Source organism: Fringilla coelebs (genome assembly GCF_963513975.1).
Source record: "Fringilla coelebs genome assembly, chromosome: 12".
NCBI lineage: Eukaryota > Metazoa > Chordata > Aves > Passeriformes > Fringillidae > Fringilla > Fringilla coelebs.
The window spans coordinates 12,780,865-12,802,306 of NC_140038.1; the positions used below are offsets into that span (position 1 = coordinate 12,780,865).

The window sequence follows — 21,442 nt, forward strand, 5'->3', positions numbered from 1 at the left end:
TTTAGGCAAGCTGAATTCTCCAAGAGGCCACCACACGTGGTCAGAGACTTCTGGCATGTTAAATAAAATTTTTGAAGGGAAAAATATTTACACAAATTAGGGACCACCTGGCACAATTCAGGCAAGTTTCCCGTGTGCCTCCAGCAGCCAGAGCTCTCGCAGAAGCAGCGCGTGAAACATCTGACAATGAACTCGCGGCACATCCCGCAGCTGACCGGGCAGGGACCGGACCCCCGGCCCCGCTCCGCCACATCCCGAGCTCCTCCCCGCTCCTTCCAGCGGGGATTTCGCCGCCGGCGCTCTGCCTCCGCGGCGTGCCCGCTCCGCCGGCGGCTCCCGAGCGGGCGGCAATGATTAATTACGTTAGAAAATGATTAATTACGTTATCAAACGCTGCCGTTCAGGGCAGCGCTCACGGGGCGGCCGCGCTCTCCCCGCTCCGCACCTGCGGCGGGGCCGGGGCGGGAGGCGGCGCCCACGCGGGCTCGGGACGCGGTGCCCACGCGGGGCCGGGCCCGGCGGACTCACCCCATGTCTCGGCACCTCTCGGCGGCGGCGGCACCCCCGGGCGGCTCCCCGCGCTCGGCGGCCAGCGGCGGCCGCGTCCCCACTTCGCACATGCGGCCGCCCCGGCCCCGGCTGGCTGCGGCTGCACGGCGGCTGCACGGCGGCGAGAGCCGTCCTGCTCCTCCTCCCGCCGCCTCCCTCCCCCCTTACATAACCTCCCTCCCGGGCGGCGGCGGCACCGAGCAGCTCCCGCGGCACCCGCCGCCCTGCCAGGCGGCAGCGCGGGGGCGGCGGGCGGGGCGGGGCGGTGGGCGCGCCCCGGGCCCCGCCGCTCCCCGCCCCGGGCCCGGCCGCCGGCGGTGGGCGGGCTGTGCCCCGGTGCGCGGCGCCGGGAGCATCTGGGGTGCGGGATCTCGTCCTCACGGTGCCCTCGCCGGGGGGGCGGCGACCCGCCGAACGGGGACGAGGCGGCAAGAAAACTTCGGGTGAAGTTGTGGGGTGTCCCCACGCGGCCCCGCCGCGGCCGGGCAGGCTCAGCGGCGAGAGGGGGGAGCCCACCCCGGGAACCGTCTGTCCGGGACCGGCTGTCCCGCACCGGGATCTCCCCCGCTAGCCCCGGCTCCGCGGCGCGCTCCGAGCGCGGGTCCCGGGGATGCGCTTCCCACTGGAGGCGATGCCACGCCAAGGGATGCCCGGTGAAACAGGAACGGGGGATTCTCTCCCTCTGACACGCCCTCCCCGCGTCCCGAATCCGCGTTCCCCGGACCGTGAGTGCGGGGTCAGCCCCGTTTGGCCGCTGGCCCCGGCAGGCGCAGCCCCGCAGCGCCGGTCAGGGGCCGCACCCAGCCGGCACCCGCCTGCTCTGCCCAGAAATGTAAACCCCGTCGGGAGGGCTGAATCTCCTCTGGCTCCTCTCAGCCTCCCTACAAGTCTGTGCCACACAGGGTCCCAGAATTATGTAGGTTTCGTGAAATTAAGAGGAACGATTCCTAACCAGGGAAAGAATAAGTGGACTAGTGTGGAAGAGCTGTGTAATGGCTACCCAAGCACGAGGGTGACACTGGCATCTGACCGGCAGTCACAGGACACAAATCCATAGCACAGCCGTGGACCTGCTCGTTCGGGTGTTCACCGGACTGTGTACACAGACACACGTACTCTTTCGTGGAGAAAATACAATTCACACATAAGACAGGCTTTTAACTTCACCCACACAAAGTTATAATTAATACTCTGCCATCAAGAGTGATTATTTTCATCTCTCTTTTTTTTTTTTTAATCTCACATTGATTTATCCTTTCTTTCCAAGGAAATTTAGAAGTTGTGGGAAAGGTTTTATGTTTGCTTGCTTTTACTTCATGTCTACTAGGGGTGTCCCTAGTATTACCTTGGGACATCATGGGAATCCTGAAAGAAAAACTTAGCCAGCAACCAAACACCTTCCAGCTATGGACAATGAAACCCCTTTTCTGACAGACAGCTATTTCCTGATGTCTGGAACACCAAAATGGAATTTCAGTCCCATACAGCCAAAGTCCATGTCACTGGGAGGAAAGGAGCAGGGTGAATGACACAGATATTTTCACAAGGCTGTGGGATAACACCTCCAATGTACCTGCTCTCTTTACCACGATCAGAGGGCTACTGTGGGTGGTGAAGGAGACTTAAGTCCTTACCTAATCACTGATGTAAACATTCCTATGTCCTGTTCTGCCAGCTGAAGGTTCCATTTCCTCTGAGATAGCCATGGCAAAAGTGACAAACCTTTCACATTCATGGTGGCCTGCATCCTTGGATATTGCTTTGATGTGGCCATTCCTCTCTTCTAGGGGAAACAGTGAGGGGTAACCTTTTCTGGGGGTAAAACCAGCAGCCTAGAAATCCTGTGGAAAAAACTCTCACCATGGATCTGAGCATTTTATAACACTGTTTTTACACCATTTACCTCATTTTGTTAAATTACATACTCCATTCATCAGAGAGGAGTTGTCTTGGTCCTCTCTAATTAGCTCATTTTGGTGAGTATCCAAAAGCTGTGTTTTATGAACCAGTGCTGCATGAGACGTACAAGTATCTAATGGAATTGGATCAAAATGGGGTAATGCACTCACTGTGTGTCATGACAAGATGAGAATTGGAAATTGGAACTGCAGTTGCCTTAGCATTTTCTAATTTCTTAATCTTTTCCAATCTTGCATTCAAGACTGTGCTTTCATGCCCATTTATAAAAATAAAGCTTAAGTTTATGGAAGCACAATTGCCTGTGAAATTCACATGATACTAAATTTTGTATATTACTTTTGTTCATAAGATCTTCCTACTTCATTCATGCTCTTTGCAGAGCTGTCTTCTAGGACACAGAGGGTTTTAGTCCCATTTCTCCAGTACCCTGAGACATTTTCCCTGAGAGACAGCAAGTTAACTCTTATTTGGGAGTATTTGGGGTAAGTGCAGTCCCTTAACCTAAAATTCCCACTATTCTTCCAAACAGATGAGATACTCCTCCTTCTGAAGTGTGGCACACTGTTGTGTTCCTCCTTTCTCTGCCATAAGAAGGATGAAGCCCTGTCCTCATTTCAAGTCAATGGTGACACTCCATGGATTTGAGTAAACCATGTAAACCATTTAACCATATCAATATTGAATTAAACAATTTTTCTACAGACAGTTCCATCTTGAACCTCTCAACCAGCACTGTGTCCTAGTTTGTGTATAGTTCCCACTGATTTACATTATTTTTGTGTAATTTAGTATTGCAGTTGTTTAAGGTATTTTCAGTTCTCTGGAAATGAGAACTATAAATATTCTATCCCAATTAATCAGTTCTCAAGCTTCATATGTGACATGATCTTTCATTTCCGAGCTGGCTCAGGCACAGGATGTGTAAGGGAGGGTAATTCAGTCCTCATTTAGTATTCACAAGTGTGCCCTTATTGCTGGGGCACGCTTAGGAACACTCAAAATACTGAAGGCACAGGATCCCTTGGTAGGATTCAAGCTGAGGAATAAAAATATCCACATTCTGTAAATGGGTTTAACTTCTTTAGATGAGAATTTCTCTTATTCCCACTGGCCTCCTAAAGATATAATTTTTTGATTCCTAGATACAGGGTGAATATTCTTTTCAGAAAGCTGATCTAACAATCAGGACTATGTACCCAGCATTCTGAAAAGCACAGAGCTCACTGGGCTCTTCCTCTCTCTGTATTTCTGTTCTCTCCTTTTGTTTGGTTTTCACCATTGTTGTCTTCTACCACTCTATTTTATTTTAGATGTAATTTTATTGCAGAATAAACCTGCTGTTCAGTCTTTTTAAATTATTGTGCTTTAAGGTACTTTTCTCTCTATTTCCCATGGCAGAGAGTATTAAATAAAATATTCAGTACGGTGATTTTCTCTTTTTTCCAAGTGGACTAATCAAATCTGCATTTTTTTAATCCAGCAGGACTGTGCCATTTCCTCCCTTTGACAAATAACCAACCATTTTTTAATCTTTAAATGTTATCTAGGAGTTTAAACAAAATAAGCTTGGGGGAATTCTTGATTTTTACATTTGAAACAGAGAGTTAGGGTTTTTTTAAATCTCCTGACAAATGGAGAACTAATGTAATTATAATATCACTGGATATAAAATGTTAAAGGTGAGCAACTGAGAAAAGAAAGGATTTTCAAGAATTTTGTAGAAAACACTCTGATTTGCAGTATTTGTTTGTAAAACCTACTTAATCTCATGTCTAAAAAATAATTAGGACAAAAGATCTATTTGCTTAAAATAATAAATGCTCTTGTCCTTTCAATTAAAATGTCAGAGCTCACAATAAACATGAGACCTTCAACAAGACATCTGATTTCTAAGAAAAAAAATTTTTCCCTCCAGTCTCCTTCAGAAATAAGCAAAAATAATATGATTACTTTCTGTGTCTTTAAAAGCAAAAAATAAAAAGGAGAAAGTAATTTAAAAGCAATTTGTCAATCTACTTTTAAATGGGTTGCATGTTCTCTTATTATTCTGTGCAGTTTATTCTTATGTTTACTTAGTGCCAGGAAGCACCTGTCTAACTGGAGTCATAGAAGGTTCATGCCCAGTTTCTACTTCATTTTTTAAAGAGTTATTCTGTGAAATATGCGAGTACCAAATCCAAGCAGATGTTTATGTAAATGCAAAGAGCCGTCACTGTCACACTGTGGTATATGTTGCCTTCTCAATAAAGACAAATGCAGCCAACAAAAAATAATTTCAAGCAAGATCTTGGAGAGAGAAGACCTGGACACATAAAGAAAGCCAGCAAAACCAGAACAATGCCCTGCAGTCACCACAGGACTCCAGCCTGGATGTGGGCACCCAGCAAGGTGTTGAAGGCTACAAAGAGGAGCAAACCTTGTTGCCTTATCAGATCTTTTCCTTTGTAGTGACTAGGTAAGACACAGATAATCCCAATTCTCCTGCTTAATGTTTTCATTGATGCAGACTCTTTGATTGTGTCCACTTCACTGTAAAGGAAATAAGTTTGGTCATCTTACAGCTTTTTTCTGTATGTAGTGGGTCTTGCTGCAGTGCTCTGGAATCATTCTGGTTTGAACTGGTTTGGCAGGGGACAGACTGGGACTATGCAGGTGATGAGTGCTACATGTGAGTGCCCTCACAGCTTGTATTTGAGTCTATTTACTTGTTCATATGCACAAAAATACTGCTTTTCTGGGCCCACATGCATGAGTGAAGAGCTTCATAAAGCTGCTCAAGGCATGTACAGGTCTCACAGATGAGATAGATTCTGACTTGCTCCTCAAAACTGTACCAAATATGTTCCATTTTTCCCTTCCAATATGCAGGACTTTGCATTTCATATGGCACTTTAGAAGTTATCAGCTTTTTCACTCAAAATTTATTTTGGGGGCTTTCTTTTTAAATCCTCAGAGAAGGAAAAAAGGTTTCATTTCATCTGCAAATACAGATTTTGACTCTGGTTTCCTTCCAGGCTTATATCATAAAATTCCTTTTATTTGCATTTTATAAAACGGGAGTTAGAGCAATCAGGCACCAATTATGCAAACGGGGTAGATTAGTTTTCTTTTAAACTAATTCAGATCCAAATTGTTGGTCCTGGCAGGCCAAATTATACAAGAGAAAGGAGAAGGAAAGAACTGTATGTCTTGTCTGTTAGCAACAGGACCCTCATATTGCGACTTGGCTGTCACAGTGATGGTGACAGCCAAGGCTGCAGCAGAGAAGCAGATAATAGGGAAGGGAAAAGATATTCACATTTTTAGTGAAAAAAGCTTAATTTTCAAACATGCAGAATTGTATGACCATACATTTCAGCAAAACATTTTGCTCACATGTAAATTTCCTTGTAGCTCGGGAGTTTTTAATTCTCAGGCCCTTTCTACCATCTGTAACTCAATCTCTATTTTTTAAAGAAATTGCAGACATCTGTTTAAATACCCATCTCTTCCGTCAGATGGAATTTTGGATTCAAAAATATAAGCTCAAAAATAATACTAAAGTTGGATTTCATTTCCAAGCAACCACAGAGTGGCATTTTCAACACTCCCTTCCCAATCTGCCCACTGTGCTGTGCTCGCTGGGTTGGGCTCTCCAGGACAGCAGTAGTGTCTGCTGTGTGTCCTGAGCTGGGCAAGGGGGTGCTGCTGCATGGGGGCAGAAAGAGAGGGGGAGCTGGAAAAGATCCCCCCAGGCTGATGGCAGGAGCCAGGGGAGGGAATGAGAAGGAAATGTGGGATGTTCCTGGAGACTGTAGTGAGAAATGTGGTTTTATCTTTTTTCAGCCTGCCCTTCTCCCAGGGTCTGTGTGTGCCAGCAGGCAGGTCTTTATCCCCCAGCTTCCTCCACGGGTCACTCATCACTGTGTCCCCATTATCTCTCCCTCTATAGAGAAAGAGAGGTTGGGGCCAGACGTTTCAGAGTATTTTAGTTTCCCAGAACTGCTGCCTTGGCTGCTTGTGGGAATTTGTACCTCAGGCTGGTGCAAAATACCTCATTCTTTGTGTTTCTTTTGGACTCACTCATTGGTGGACTTTAACCTGCAATCATCTCCTTGCTTGCCCGACTGGAAAGGGAAGAATTTCCTGGGCACAGCAGAGGTCTGATTCATTTCCAGCAATGCCCAAAGGCTTTTGTATTTCCTTGTGGGCTGAGCTGTGGGGATTCTTTGCCTGGATGAATTCTCCAAGGACTGAGCAGCACTGACAGTGCCAGGTGGGAGCAAAGACACACAGGATTTCAAGGCTATTTACAAACCTGATGGTTGAGGTGGAGTGGTGATACCCCAAACAACTCACCTGAGTTCTCAAAGACACAAGGGACACCACAGCACAAGGTTTTTCTCCTCCAGTTGTAAAAAATACCTTGACTTAGAGAAGTCACACCTGGCTCAGAGATTGGAAGTTGGCAGGGCCCAGGATATCAGCTATGGGTGTTTTTCACAAACAGGGATTATTTTCATTTGTGAAGAAAACTGTTTGTTACCACAAAAGCTATATTCTGCTCCATTCTCTGAAAAAAAGTGTTGAGCTTTTCACCTTGAAGACTGTCCTATGGAAAGCAATTGAGATGCATTTAAGAAGTAGGATAATGTCTTTATTCTTCCAAAATGCATTAGAGAAGAAAAACAATAAAACCAAACCAAACAAATAATCCCCCCAAACCACAAACAAATAAACAAACTCTACCAGCCTTAATTTATATCATTTTCAAATAAAGTTAAAAATGTTAAAGACCTTGACTTATATCAGTCTTTTTCTCTAAGTCTTGCTAAACTACAATAATTAATCAATAATAAAAGTGAAGCCAGAGTGCCACAAATCACAATGGTTTAACTACACTAAAAACTCAGATCTCAAAAAGTAAAAAAAAAAAAAATAGCTGCTTGACAATAGAATAACAAGATTACAGCTTCCACAAAGAAAGATACCAGGAATACCTTGATGAAAAAGTGCATTTTAAAGGCCTCAATTGGGTTGCAAGTTGAGCTGGGTATCTTCCTGGATAGTTCAATGAGTGTTTCTGCATTCCTAATTCTACCCAATGTTACTTTATCCTGCAACAAAACCTGGTTGACAAAATACATAAATGCTACCAGCCAATGAAATAAACATAACTGGGTTTTTTTTCTTTTTTCAGTTCATTGTTTTTCTTCTCAGAAAGTATCTACTGCCAACACTCTTAAATTCAATCTTGCAAAATTCTACAAAACAGAAATTATAATGTTCTTGTATCTAATGGTAAGCAAAGATTCCACTTTTCTTGGGAAATCTCATGGTCCTTGGGGAGATTTATAAAATCCATATTCTTTGAAAAATCAGAGCAAAACTTTAATCAACGCAAATACTTTTTAAAAACCCCAAAATTTTAGAGACAGTTTGCAGCTCAAGCACCCAGAGGAGCAGTCTCTAGATCCAGAGTCCTTTCCTGGGTTTAGAAGAAAAAGGATGGGAGGCAGCAGCAGCAATGGGTAATGTAAAACCAAGGTTTTCATCCCCAGTTCACTTTGGGCTTTGGAGCCAGGGGAGGGGTCACTGTGCACTACCATGGGACATGACACCAAACAATTCACTTTAACACCACAGGACTTGAGCAAAGGGGAGCAGAACTTCCAGAAGAAACTTACAACTTCCAGAAAAGCTTTTAACTGTGTTTTGTTTTAATTTAGTCTTTAGGCAGCAGAGAAATATTATTATACACAAATCAAACCTTTTCTACATACTTAAGTCAACACTACAATGTATGGATGACATATATCCTCTATTTTTCATTTACTGTTTCTTTGCAGAAGAGCACATGATTTCTGTTGTGTAGGTACCAACATTTTTCTAAGTTTAATTTGATCATTTTCATGCAGGAATAGGCTAATCTTCATCCATACTCACCTTTAATGATATTTATTACTGTTCTTCTGCTCCTCTGACTGAATATTCTCTCTATGCCCATCTGGTGAGTACCCTTTTCCTAAAATAGTTCATGACCACTCTTCCCTATATTTGCATGAGAGATGTACTATTATTACATTTGCATGGAAGAAGTTAGGTGATCCTCCAAAAAGGTTTTTCAGTGATATCATTTGTCCAACTTGTAAATGGATTTACAGTTCTAAATGTGACATCATAAGTGGTATGTGACAGAACATCTAAGCAAGAAATATTTTGCAGTCTCCTAGGAATCTAGCCAGAATTGCTCTTTTTTAGATCCTGTTTGTTTGCCCAAAATAAACCTGGTCGTAGAGAATAACCTGCAGCTATTGTTGTTCAGTATTCAATGTTTTTCCAATATTTAAAGCTGAACTCTAGCTGGATTTAAGAACATGGCTTTTGAGATACAATTCAACAGCATTAGCTGTTCTGGGAAAGAGCAGGAGCCAGCCCTGCAAGCATAACCAAGCATGTTTTGAATGCACAGGACATGCAAAGCCACAAATGCCAGCCAGCTCCACATGCTTAAAGCCACACTCAACAAACCAGAATTTCCTCGAGCACAATAACTGTGACAAGTAACTAAACTCTTGAGGAAATAGCTGTTAAAATGCATTTTCATCTCCAGCTAAAGGAATTCTCATAACACAGACACCCTCAACAAGGTGATGCTTTGCATTTTCCTTTGTTTTTACATGCAGGCATCTCAAAGCAATAGCATCCAAACAGAAGCCAGCCCTGGCCCCCATGATACTCATGGAAAGATATCCTTCTTTTGACTTCACTGGGATCATGATTTGGTCATAATTGATTAATCCTCATTCCGTTCCTGTGGCACAAGGAGGGATACACAGAGATCACTTCACACATCAGTGCAGCATGGTGTTTCTGGAAAATATCAGCTGTTCCAAAACAGAGGAGCCCAGCATGCAGTTTGAAACAGGATGCAACAGCCAACACTATCTTCATCTGGAACAATACAGGAAATGCTGAGTGGCATTACTTAAAATAGATTTTGGCCAGCATACAGGGATTAAGAGACTTAATTTTCAAAAGGTGCTCTGGGACCTTAAATAACCATAAATAGTCAGGACTTTGTACTGGTGTCTCACTGGAAGAGCAGCAGCACGTGCAGTGTGGTGGTTCCTCATGCCATGGGAGCACCTTGCTTCCTCACTGGATCATCTGCAGCTTTCAACAGGGCCAACGGGGCTCCCATGTCCAACAGAGAGCCACCACAAAGTCCTGACCCTGTGGATGCAAAATCACAACAGCACTTGGAACCAGTGGAACAAGGATTTCACTCCCTGGAAATAGTCTGTGAGATCTGGCAGCAACATTTCCCATCAGATAGCAACCGTGACATCTTTGATATCTTATATAACTGCTATCCTTAAATAAATCCTATATCTAGTTCATAATTTTTTTCCCCTGATTTAATTAGAATCGTGCTTAGTTCTTCAGGTTGGTGAAGTCTTATCTTGCAATATGCTGCAGATGCTACTGCTTGGAGATTAATGTTTGCTTTTTAATTAAAGTTTTTACTTGAGAGGTTTGTGATATCCCCACACTACCATTTAAGACCAAGAAAATAACTGTGTATTATTCTTAAAATGGGCAGCCATAGCATAATAAGAAACAATCATATTCAGCATATCACCACGATCTACTATGTGCTTTTCATTTATATGTGAGATTTTCTTAGCTTGTTTCTAATGAGCCTCCATCAGAAGCTCCATCAGAACTATGAATTTTCCATGAAAATATCTCTATATTTTTTAAGTTTAGACTGTCAAGTAATCAGCAAGATCTTCTGCACTAGTTCCCCACCAGCATCAGAAAGTTCAGCTGAGCACTGCCATGCTCAGCAGCTGATTGCCTCCACAGCAGAGCTCTGCAGGTGGAATGGGAAAAGGGAAGAAGCATCTACAACTTAAGAGAGTAGGAAAGGGATACCTGAAATGGGGAGGGTGAGCAGGGCCACAGGAACAACAGCACTGTGGAAATGTTCCAGGAGAGGAAACTGCTGCAGGAGTCTGGGGCAAAGATGGGAGAAGGAATTACAGCAGAACTAAGGGAGGCAAGGATGCTGTGCCTTGACATCTGAGGCAGAGGGGTGCTCCAGGAAGGCAGGAGGGGGTGCAGAGAGGTTGCAGCCAATTTGTAATCTCCTGAAAGATTAGGAACCCTTGTTTGCTGGAAAGAATGATCTCAAGTCCCAATTTAGTAACAGGAGTGAGAGTTGTTACTGCTCTGAGCAGTGTTGGCCCAGACCCCCAGAAAAGCACTGAGCACCACATAGCACAGACATAAACTGAAGAGATAGTGCCTTGTCAAAGAGTTTCCAGGTTCTGTGAAGGGCAAGGCACAAGGCAGGGATGCACAGAGGAGTGCTCCCAACAGGGAGAAGACTGCTCAGCCCAGCTTTGCAAAATCCTGCAGGCTTCTCTGCAGCTCAGCTAATTCCCTTATACCTTATTTCACTGAAGCACAGTGTGGTCTCAATGCTGATTGGTATGTCTGGAAAATTCTGATTTGCAACTTTTAAAAGCAGTTACTTAACACTAAAAAGACACTCTCAATTTGAGTTAGTACAAAGCTGGCCTATAGTTCAGCCCTTGCTTTCTCTAATGGCCCTTAAACTCAAGAGGAGCTGCAAAGAACATTAAGGAACTCTCCTTACAAGAGAAAGGAGATCAGTTCCTGTGCTAACAACTTCTTGGTAAAGCTATCTGGGAAGAGCCATGTATAGTAAATAGAGGGAGTATTACTTAGACCACTTCAACTGACCTCAGCCTTGAGAGGGAGCAAGACCCTGAAATGCTGTTCTATTTCAGTGCCTTTAGCAGAACCTGAACCTGTGCTCAACCCTGCCCAGGGACAGGACAGGCAGGAGCAGGGGCTTCATGGCACATCTATGGGCAGGTTTCAGACCTCTTCTGGGCCTCAGAGTGAGCACAGGAGCCTCAGGGAAATGCTCCAGTGCCCACAGAATGTCACCCTTTTGAGAAGGGAGACTGGGAGTAAAACAGGAGACCTAGGTATCCACTTTAGAGGTTGAATATTTGACTTTGTATCCGAGGCGACTGATTGGAGTGTAACAGTCACACTGCATCAAGCGTCCAACCCAGGAGAAACGCTACACCTTTGCTGAAAGGCATAACCACTCCCCCCTGCTAGATCCTGGGCTGTGCAAGGATCTGTTTCTGATTTAAACACAGCAGCAATTGCTACCAGATGTGCACGTTGGGGCCCTGAATGCACTGACAGCCCTTAATTGGTGTGACCAGCCCTAGCCCCCCGGCCCCAGGCATGGGGGCCCTCGGTCCCTGGCCAGCCCCGCTGTGCCTGCTCGTCTGGGCAGTGACCCACGTGCTGACCTGAATTTCTGCCTTGCCTTGGACTTGTCTCAGCCCTGTGAACTTGTCTGCCCCACTGAGCTCCCTCAGCTGCGAGCCTGGCCAGCCCTGCTCAGGGGCTGTGGGATGGGCCCCTACCCTGCCAGCCATGCTGCCCTCCTGTCCCTCTCTGCTCCCTGACAGCAAAGAGGAAATGCTCTCAATTCCCCTTCCAAACTCAGATGGGTGCTATTAATTTGTATTTAACTTACAAGTTGGTGTTTCCATACTGCAGAGGTTTTGAATGTTTTAGACTGGATATGGGCAAAAGAAATGAGACAAAACTGAAATTAAATATCCAACTGTAAAAGAAAATTGAGTAGGAATAAAATCTAGTGCTAGAAACTTCTGCAAGTACCTTCTTTATATTTTGCAAATGTCTTAACAATAGGTAATCCATGGTAGCACTGATTCACACATCCCCACTTGCAGAATTACTTGACATCTAAAAAGCTTCTGAGTTGGAGTTGAGACAGTGTGATGATCATGATGAGTTTGATATCTGAGTGTTTGGCTACTCCACTTTCAAGCAGTTCCACAGAAGTACATTTAAAGTGCCTGAATATTCCTCCCACTTTTTCTCTTTTTTCCTTCCAATTTGTACAGTACCTACATCTAGGAAATGAGATAACCTGTGCACCAGATGTGCTGTGTAAAACTTCTGCCTGCCCCCCAGCCCCAGCATGTGTGCCCCACGGGGCCTAACCCACCTCCACCCCAAATGAGGAACATATGGAGCCCCATGAATGGCAGCAGCACGACTTCACTTTGAACTACATTCCTCCTATCAAAGGGTCCTCTGTCTTGCCTTCTTCTTCTCCATTCCTCTGGGCAATCACGAGGAAAGAACTGAACATTTGGAAAAGCCTCCTGGGGACAAATTCATTGCTAGCGTAACTCTGCTGAAGTTAATGGTGTTGCACCTTGGATTAAAATGGCACCATAATATTAAAAACCAGAGACAGCATACTACCCTGTAATTACTGTCTAAGAGAGAAAAAAATAATAAAAATGATTCATTCTTATAGACCCCAAAGGGCATAGCTGGCTTAGTCAGTTTAAAAGGTGAAAATAAAAGAAGGCAGCTAGAATGTAGTGATTTAAAATTTGTATATTTGTTTATAAATATGGATAAATGACAGTCAGATTTTAAGAGCAATATGCTAGAAATAAAATTTAATGTGATTTTCAAAAGACAGACAACAGAAGTAGCTCTTAGGGAAATTAAAGGCCTTCTTTCATACTGGCATAAATTAGGAAGCAAGCACTCTGGTAAACTCAATGCAAAGGAATTGGGCCCCGCAGAACCAAAACTGTTATTCTGTAACACAATCAAGCACAAAGAGTTGCATTTTTCCCCCTTTTTAAAAAAGGACAATGTTATTTTTTTTAGCCAGTTAACATTTAAAGGTCATTGTTATGGGAAGGAAACATTTCTTGTATCAAGTTTAGTGAAGTCATTAGAAATGTGCAGTCTGTTCCTTTATGGACTTCACTTTACAACACCATATGGAGGTGTGTGAAAGACACTCTGAAGCTCAGTGATACTGTACAGTATAAGAGCAAAGGCAAAGCAGAGATCTGACAGAAGAGCTGCATGGGCTTCAGAGGCATTTGTCAGCAGCAGCTGTTGCATTTCTGTCTTTCTTGTTATTTAAGTGAGGTTCATCTGGGCAATAATCCTTTCCAGACAAAGGAATAAAATGCCATGATGAGAACTCATCTTCTGAGCACAGGTTCTAGAGAAAGAGCACAACCCCCAGTATTTCTGCAGACAGGCTAAGCAGTATCTCTGCTTACCTCTCTCCCAGTGCAATGAAGGATGGAGCAAACACCTGGCGCTCATTATTGCTCAGATGTCCCCTGGTGGTCTGACAGCCTCTCGTGCCCACAGAAACACAGCTTTCCTTTATGGGTAATCAATAACAAGGCTGCCACACATGCCCTTTGTACCTGCCGGAGCCAGAACACAAAGTCTTGCTCTCCCTAGCTGTGCCAGACATCACCATTTCCTAGAATAAATTACCTGGGGAAATCAGGTTTCCTTGTACAAACAAACCGGGCTTTCAGTTACACAGTAACTGAGACATTCAAAAATAACGGGGGGGAGAGGGAAATTGGCTGACAGGAAACCACTGAGGAGTTTCAGCAAACTAAGAAAAAAATCAGAGTTTTGAAGACAAATTTTCACCAAAATATTTTCTGAAATGTTACTTTGTTATTAAAAACCTCCAGCAGGATCCATAACCATCTATGGAGGCTTCCCTGCTTATTTGTTTATAGACAAATAATCCCTCAATCAGACAGGCCCACATTACAAGTGATGTTAGTTTCTTAGTTGATTTCTCAAAGTAGATATTAACACTAGAGAAAAAGAATTCCTCCCGTTTAAAGATATAGAAATGCCCCCCCCCGCCCCCGAAAAAAAAATTAGTTCTCCTTTTCCCTTGCTACTGAGATAGACACAGGCTGACTTTTCATTAAAAATGTCACAGCTGTCAAACTCTACTGAGACACAGCAATGAACACAGTCTTAAAGATAACAGAAAACTGCAAAATATACAAGATTTTAAACAAATAAATTTTGAACAATGTTTTTCCTTTTGCTCCTTGGTACAGGCTGGTTATCCTGTAGGGCAGACCTACCTCTTTACCTAAGAACTGTCTGTAATAACAAGGGCTAGAAATTAATTTTCAAATGAAAGCTGAGTATAAAGAAAAGACATGAGTCCAGAAGCTGGGGATTTAGGAGAAATATCAAATTCAAAGTCCTGTGACAGAACAGCAAGAGTTATCAAGGCTAAATAGTAAAAAAAAAACCTGTCCATTTCCATTGTTTCAAGGCAAACAAGACTTTGCTAGTTTTAGCACATACTCCTTTGTTCAGCCAGGAAGATCCATTCTACAAAAGCTTAATTAATTTCCAATAGGCTACAAGGAAAAAGTCTTAGTTTAAAATTTAGAAGATAAGACTTTGTCTAACAGCACATTATTTAACATTATGAAATCCACAGGAAAAAAGCAAACCCTTTGAGGCTTTATCACTCTGCAGTAGACTTCAGAAATGCTGATTATGAGATCGTGTTCACACAAAAACAACACATTAATTACCCAGAGAGCCTTGAAGTGAGCAGAAAGATTGCAAGAGAGGATTATCAATTTCTCTGTCTTGACAACACTTGGAGCTTGACCTTTTAAGCACTCAGGCACCTAGTCTCTAGGTATGTGCTATGTGAGGCATTTAGTGGGTGTTGAAAGTTCTATTCGGTGACAGTACTCATTTCTGAGTGCCTTTATTCCTTTAAAAATCATCTGTCATTTCAGGTTTTTTATATGCAGTTTGAATTTCAGAATAACATCTATGAGAGATCTTAGGATATTGCTTGGATCATGATCTCCTTCTTGATATAACCCAAAGCAGCCATAGAGACATGTGACAAAAAAGAACCAAAGCAAAAGTATCATGTATAAATATATATTATATATAATTGTATGCCACTCTGGTTTAGCCATTCCCTGAAAGTGTTTTTCTATGCAAAATATGCTGATGAGAGCACCTTTCCAACACTGTAATTTGTGAAATATACTGCTTATAGGATTACAAGGGGCCCATGCCTTCAACAGAATTTATATTTATGCCTAAATTATGTACGTGTATGGATGACTTGAGTCTATAATTAAAGGTTTAATATTAAGTTTGATCTTTTACTGAAAAATGTCACCCATGAAACAGCAGACTAGAGCATCCAAAATAAAGAAGTGTGTACCTTTTATTAAGAATCATCCCCTTAACTTTATGCATGAAATCCTCTGTAGACACACCTGAAACTGCAATATCCAGTGATCAAAATGAAACATGTCTGGAGAGGAAATAAAATCCTACTTACTTCTGCCCATTTCAAAGAAGCAGTCAGTAGGAGAGGGATTATAAGGGGAAAACTTAAGTGAAAAGATATTATTTTGCAGCCTCAATGACAATTTGTTTGGCTTAGAACTAGCTGTCCAGGCTAAGGTGTTTGCATTATGCTATTTGGATTGAGGTCATCGTCTCCTGTTCTGCAAGTGACAATACAGCCCTGCTGTAGATCTCACAGGAGAGCAGATTGTAATTATTGCTGTTTATATCAAACAAAGGGCACTTATTCGTTCTAATAATTTTAGAGAGTTGGTTACTGCTATTGCTGTTGCTGGGGTATTTTGTTTCAAGTGATCTACCTGATTATTAGTCTCTCTGCTTTGCTAGTGCCTGTGAGCAATAGAATCTCTAGCAGAGCTTGTAAAAATCCATTGCTTTTTGAAAGGGTCCTATAAAAACCCCATTTCTTATACACAGCACAAGAGACCGTTTAAAAATCATTGGCTTAAGTGTTGTGGAAATTAGTCAGCACGGCAAAGACATGGGCGCTGTGGGAACAAGGCAAACTGGGGACCAGGGGCACCGACACCATTTCTGCTGTGGGAAGGTCTTGATGCCCCCAGCCCTAACCTCACCCGTATTAAAGGTGACAAGCCTGAAGTTCTGAGGCTCACACATAACTTCATCTGGATGAAGGGTGACAAGACTGACCACTATCTGCAGCACTGGGTGAATATATTGCTAGTGCAGGCGCCACCACAGAATTATTTTGGTTTACACGGAGTTGTTTGCCTGCCAAAAAGCTTCACGTCATCTTACCTTCCTCACGTAGCAGTCAACAAATCCCGAAGCTTTTTTATACCAGAAATACACTTAAATGGCATTACAGACAGCCACGGACGCCATGCTGACTTCACCTTTTTCATCTGCACCTTTCGGTGAAAACCCAAACACTTCAGGTGTCACCTCCTTAAACCCGTGTGGCAGCGAAGGACAGCGCCACACAAGCCTCAACCAATACTGCTCCTGCCAACGCGCTTGGCGTCCCACCCCGACCGCAGGGAACCGCTGCTTACACCCCTGCCCGCCCCGTCCCGCCCCGGTGTGCCCCGGTGTCCCGCCCCGGTGTGCCCCGGTGTGCCGCCCCGGTGTGCCCCGGTGTCCCGCCCCGGTGTGCCCCGGTGTCCCGCCCCGGCGCGGGAAGCGGCGGGGCCCGTCCCGGAAGAGGCGGGATCACGGCGGCGGCTCCGGCGGCTGAGGCGCGGTGAGGGGCGGCGGGGCTGAAGCGGGGGAGGGAAGGAGGCTGTGAGGGAGGAGGGAGCGGGAGCGACCCCCGCGTCCTCCCTCAGCTCTGTCCGGCCCGCTGTGAGGGGAGGGGGCTCCGGCGGGGCCGCCCTGGGGCAGCCAGCTCCCTCCGTCACTCTCCGCTTGGCCTTGGGTGCAGGAGTGTGCCGGGTGTCCCCGGTACAGGCCCCCGCGGGATGAAGATGATTTTAACGGGATAAACTGTTATTTATGGAGGGCAGCACCTCCAGCTGCTCAGGGGTAGCTGTAGCGGCGGGTCCCCAGGGCAGTGCTACCCCCGCCGCCCTCACCCCGGCTGCCATAGGCTTGAGGAGCGAAGTCCCTTGGAGATAGTCCGTAATAAAAAACTAACGAGGTTAGCTCCTGGCAGAGGAAAGGAGGATGAGTTATTCCTGCAGGAATAACTCCTACGTCTGCCTCGGGGAGGTGTGCGCTGTCACTGGCGGGGGAGGGCTGCCCAGGGCTCTGAGGCAGCAGGCGCCGATGGCTGAGGGGGAGCGGGGCCGCAGGAGCACCGCCGGATTGCCCGGGAACATCCCACTGACCGGGCTGCTCACGGCTACAGCGGGCAGAAACCCCACACTGGGCTGTAAATACTCTAAATTATGTGGGGCTCATTAAAACACTGGACTTAGAGCTTTTCTGATTCGCTATTAAGAGCAGATTTTGCTGATGGACAGTACCGGGTAACACCAACATGTGAATGGCAAATGCATATATACAAAAATAAGGAAATGAAGGCCTTGAACACAAATCCCATCAGACAGGCATATTATGAGATAATTTATCATCCTCTTAGGTGCTGACCTTTCCCTGAATCAAGTCATTAACACATAAATTACTGTGAATAAATCTGATTATTTTGCCTGTCTTGCTGGTTATGTGTATCTGTAGGCTTTGCGTGATATTCTACCTTAGCAAACTTTTGAAGTTGATTATAGGAATTGTTTTCCTGTCAAAAGTCAGTGTCAGGAGTAGATGGAGAGCATGGTTTGAAGTACTTTTTTCTGTGAGGCATCTATGCTGTCTTCCCAAAGCCCAACCTGTACCCCAAACCACGTTAATCTGAGTGTACCTTTTCTTTGTCCTTCATTTCCACTACATGGATTTTGGTAGTTATTACAATGAGAGTCTTCATATATTGCAAAAGCCACTTTTGTTGTGTTCATGTTTCAAGTTTTCAGAATGACTTCCTTGGCTGACATGCCCCCGAATTATGAGATGATGTTTGCTCATCGGTTCACGTCGGATGATGAAGAATACCAAGAATATCTAAAACGCCCTGCAGATCCCCCTCCTATAGTTGAAGAATGGAGAAACAGATCTGGTGGCAACCAGAGAAACAGAGATCGGTACTGGTTTTTCTTTTTAATCATGGTCATTTTACAAACACACTGAAACGACAGTTGATTTCAGAAGTCTGGGAGTCTGTTCTGTTCATTGAAGTAGTTCCCTGTTACTCTGTAGGTAACTATGTTTAAGAGGAACTATAGTCTTCTCTGCAAAGTAATGAGGTTTTACATTTTCTCTGTATTGACTGGGAAAGTTTCTGCATTGTATATAAAAGAACTAAATTATTTGCTTTTTAGTAAAGAATGAGCTGGAACCACTGAACCCATTGCCCTGGGGTTTGTTATTGCTCAGCCAGAAACATTTTTCCTGAGGGGAAAGATGAAACTTCTGCAAAACTAAGCAGCCTATCTTATGTTGGATGATAACTGGCAGGAAGATGTGCAAAGGAACAAGCTGCTACTGTGATTATCTGTTACTAGCTCTCCAGAAAGCATTTCATTTGTAAGCTAAATATTTGCTATATTTTTCAAGATTAGCCTGTAATTCTTTTATTCCGTAGAAGTGACTGTAAAATCAATCATCCAATCTGTCTGGCAAATACATTGTTACCTGCCAAAGCAAAATGCTTTTAATTATTTCTTCAAGATGTAATTGCAGCTTTTTACCGAATTTTGGAGAGATTTTTGAGGGACTGAAAAACAACAATTACAGCATATAGTACATTTGGGAACACTAACATCAGCCTTTAATATAAAGTAGTTAAACTTAGTCCAGCCAACAACTGGAAAAACTCCTTAGCTAAATATCTAAATAGGATTTGTGCCTTATCTGAAGAAAAGGAGGACAACACTGTAACTTTTTCTCACCTTTGAAGCTTGTCATTAAGTAAAAAACACAGAATCACAGATCAAAAACCAGTGATAGTTTAAGATGTTCTTAAAAACTTCATGGCTCTTTGAACTGATGAACTCTTACACCTACACTATGGTCACAAAGTGAACTTTTTGCAAATGTTGTTTGTCTGCACCACACCATTTGCAAACAAAATGACTATGAGGCAGCCCAAGCCTTGATAGGAATTGAGATAGGGCTGAAAAGACAAAATTGAGACTGAACAATGGCCATATACAACTGATAAAGAAGCAGTGTTTTAGCAGTAGTATGTATTTGAGGGAATATTCAAATTCCAGGACTCAGTGCTGTTAGGTGGCTGTAACTGTACTGAAGCCTGCTTTGCCAAAGCCTTCAGCCTTGAAGCTGCTGGATGGAACCTGGCTTCAATGCTCTACAGATGTGCCTTGGGGTTGATTTTTAGATTTATGGTCTGTTTGAGTCTCTCTTAAAACTTCCAGCAGTTCACCTAATGCCTGGGAATACTTTGTGTTAGGAAACAGACTGTCCAAATGTTGTGTTGGGTAAGAAATTCATGAGTGATCTCAGTTGACTGTAGGTATGTTTTCATGAGTTTGTTATATATGCATATAAATATTTGAGTGTATTAACAGTTACATGACAGTTTTCATGAAAATTGCCAAATATAAGAGTTCATTATAATTCATTCTTTTAGCCTTGATATCATTTATGTCAGACTTTGATCTATCTTCCCATTGCAGGTTTCAAGATGGCAGATACTTTAGAGGGGACAGATACAACTGGCAAGGTGACTACAGATCTAATCAGAGGCCAGATAGAGGCTGGGGTAACAACTACCAGCAGCACAGACAAGGACAATCCTACTCATCCCACTACGGACAGTATGGCTACAACTCCTACAACCCAGGGCCTCGTTACCACCCCTACTGAAATCCTTGTGGGTTGAAAGTCCAGTGATGCTATGTAACAAATTCAGTTAGATTTTAGTTTTCTTATTTTTTCCACTGTTTTATAGATAACTGAAGAATCAGCGTTACAGTGCAGTGCTGTTTTTCTGTAGTGTGAAATGAAAAAGGGTACTCCTTTTATGAATAGTAAAAGCGTATTATATGGGGTTTGTTTAGAGTCTGTAGATTTTAGATTAAATTTTTAACTCCTTCTTTTGTCTGAATATGTATTGTGCACGTTTTTTTCTTCCATCACTGAGATTTCTTTGTTACATTTTAGAAACCAAAACAGGTGAGGGAAGGACAGGAGAGCTGTGGTTTGTATGCAGCCTGTAGCAGTGGCATATTGCCTTAAGATAGCTCTTTTTGAAACTAACATATTGTGTCTTTCTGTGGAGAGAATTTTTTAGTTTGGCTTTTGACAGTGAAAAGCTCGGTTTGGTTTGAATTTCAGATGCCTTAAAACTGAGAAGAGACATCCTTTTAATGAAATATTTTATGAGGTTGCTATAGTGTCTGTTGACTCAATGGCTTCAATGCAATTGCAGTATTCTTCTTACAACGTGATCTCAAAGTTGGATGAAAAATAAGTAGTTAAATATATCTTCTTGTAGCAGTTCAGTGATATAAGATTTACCTGAGAAATAATATCAAACTTAGATTAATCTGTGTCATTTTCAAATAAATTCAGTGTGTGCATAATAAATTTTGGAATTCCCATTTCAGTAAAGCTGTACAACTGCAATGCTGCTGTAGTTTGTATGAAATACTTTGTGCATGTTGTAGAAAAAAAGAACTATGATCAGTACTGGTCTGTACTTTTTTCTGTATGGGAAAATAGCATAAATGGTGCAGAGTGTAACTCAGTTCTTAGAATTTAAGATTTATGGGGTTTTTTAAGTATTCGCACAATAAAAGTATAGTTCACTTGTATGGATGGTTCTGAGTATTTCTGAAACCTACTTTTGAGACACTCAGGACTGCAACATTGTCTCCTCAGCCAACAGCTGAACAAGGAGCTGCACTGACAGCTAAGGGCTAGCACTGGACAGCTGTGGGTTTAAGTTCAAAGAATGGCCTACTCAGCTGCAATCAGAAGGATGGGACACATTGTGATTAATTAGAAGTCTGGAGTGTTAATCCACTATCCACATTTTGCTCTAATAGGGTCAGAGTTCCCTGTTTCCCCATTTACATGATCAGCTAATTTGTATCAAGGGAGCAGTGTGTGTCTTTGTACTTGACATTTTCTTCAGCTGCTGTGCAGAAACAGGGCCCCATCCCTGCTGACTGCTGTAAAAGTCATGGCATTATGTGATAAGGAGTGCAAATTAGTG

The 21,442-nt window shown here is 43.4% G+C and overlaps 2 protein-coding genes across 6 annotated transcripts in view; one reads left to right on the top strand and one right to left on the bottom strand.

Moving 5' to 3' along the window:
- The window catches only part of HOMER2 (homer scaffold protein 2), a 56,255-nt gene extending 55,495 nt beyond the window's left edge, over positions 1-760 (bottom strand). For 2 of the 4 annotated variants that reach the window (XM_084213831.1, XM_084213830.1), the window contains exon 1: positions 529-760. In XM_084213831.1, the coding sequence (XP_084069957.1) occupies positions 529-620 (92 nt within the window). In that variant the 5' untranslated portion in view covers positions 621-760. The remainder of the gene's footprint in view (positions 1-528) is intronic. The other 2 variants (XM_084213832.1, XM_084213833.1) reach the window with 2 other exon arrangements.
- A 16,118-nt stretch (positions 761-16,878) lies between these two features.
- RAMAC (RNA guanine-7 methyltransferase activating subunit) lies at positions 16,879-21,033 on the top strand (the record flags this gene model as incomplete). 2 transcript variants are annotated; one of them, XM_084214111.1, is made up of 3 exons in its annotated part: positions 16,879-16,951; positions 18,170-18,344; positions 19,899-21,033. In XM_084214111.1, 2 exons carry the CDS (start codon positions 18,178-18,180, stop codon positions 20,086-20,088), a joined length of 357 nt encoding a protein of 118 aa, XP_084070237.1. In that variant the 3' UTR covers positions 20,089-21,033. The 2 variants fall into 2 exon arrangements, with proteins under 2 accessions (XP_084070237.1, XP_084070236.1); XM_084214110.1 differs by lacking the exon at positions 16,879-16,951 and having other exon boundaries at positions 18,160-18,344.
- Between the last annotated feature and the right edge of the window lie 409 nt (positions 21,034-21,442).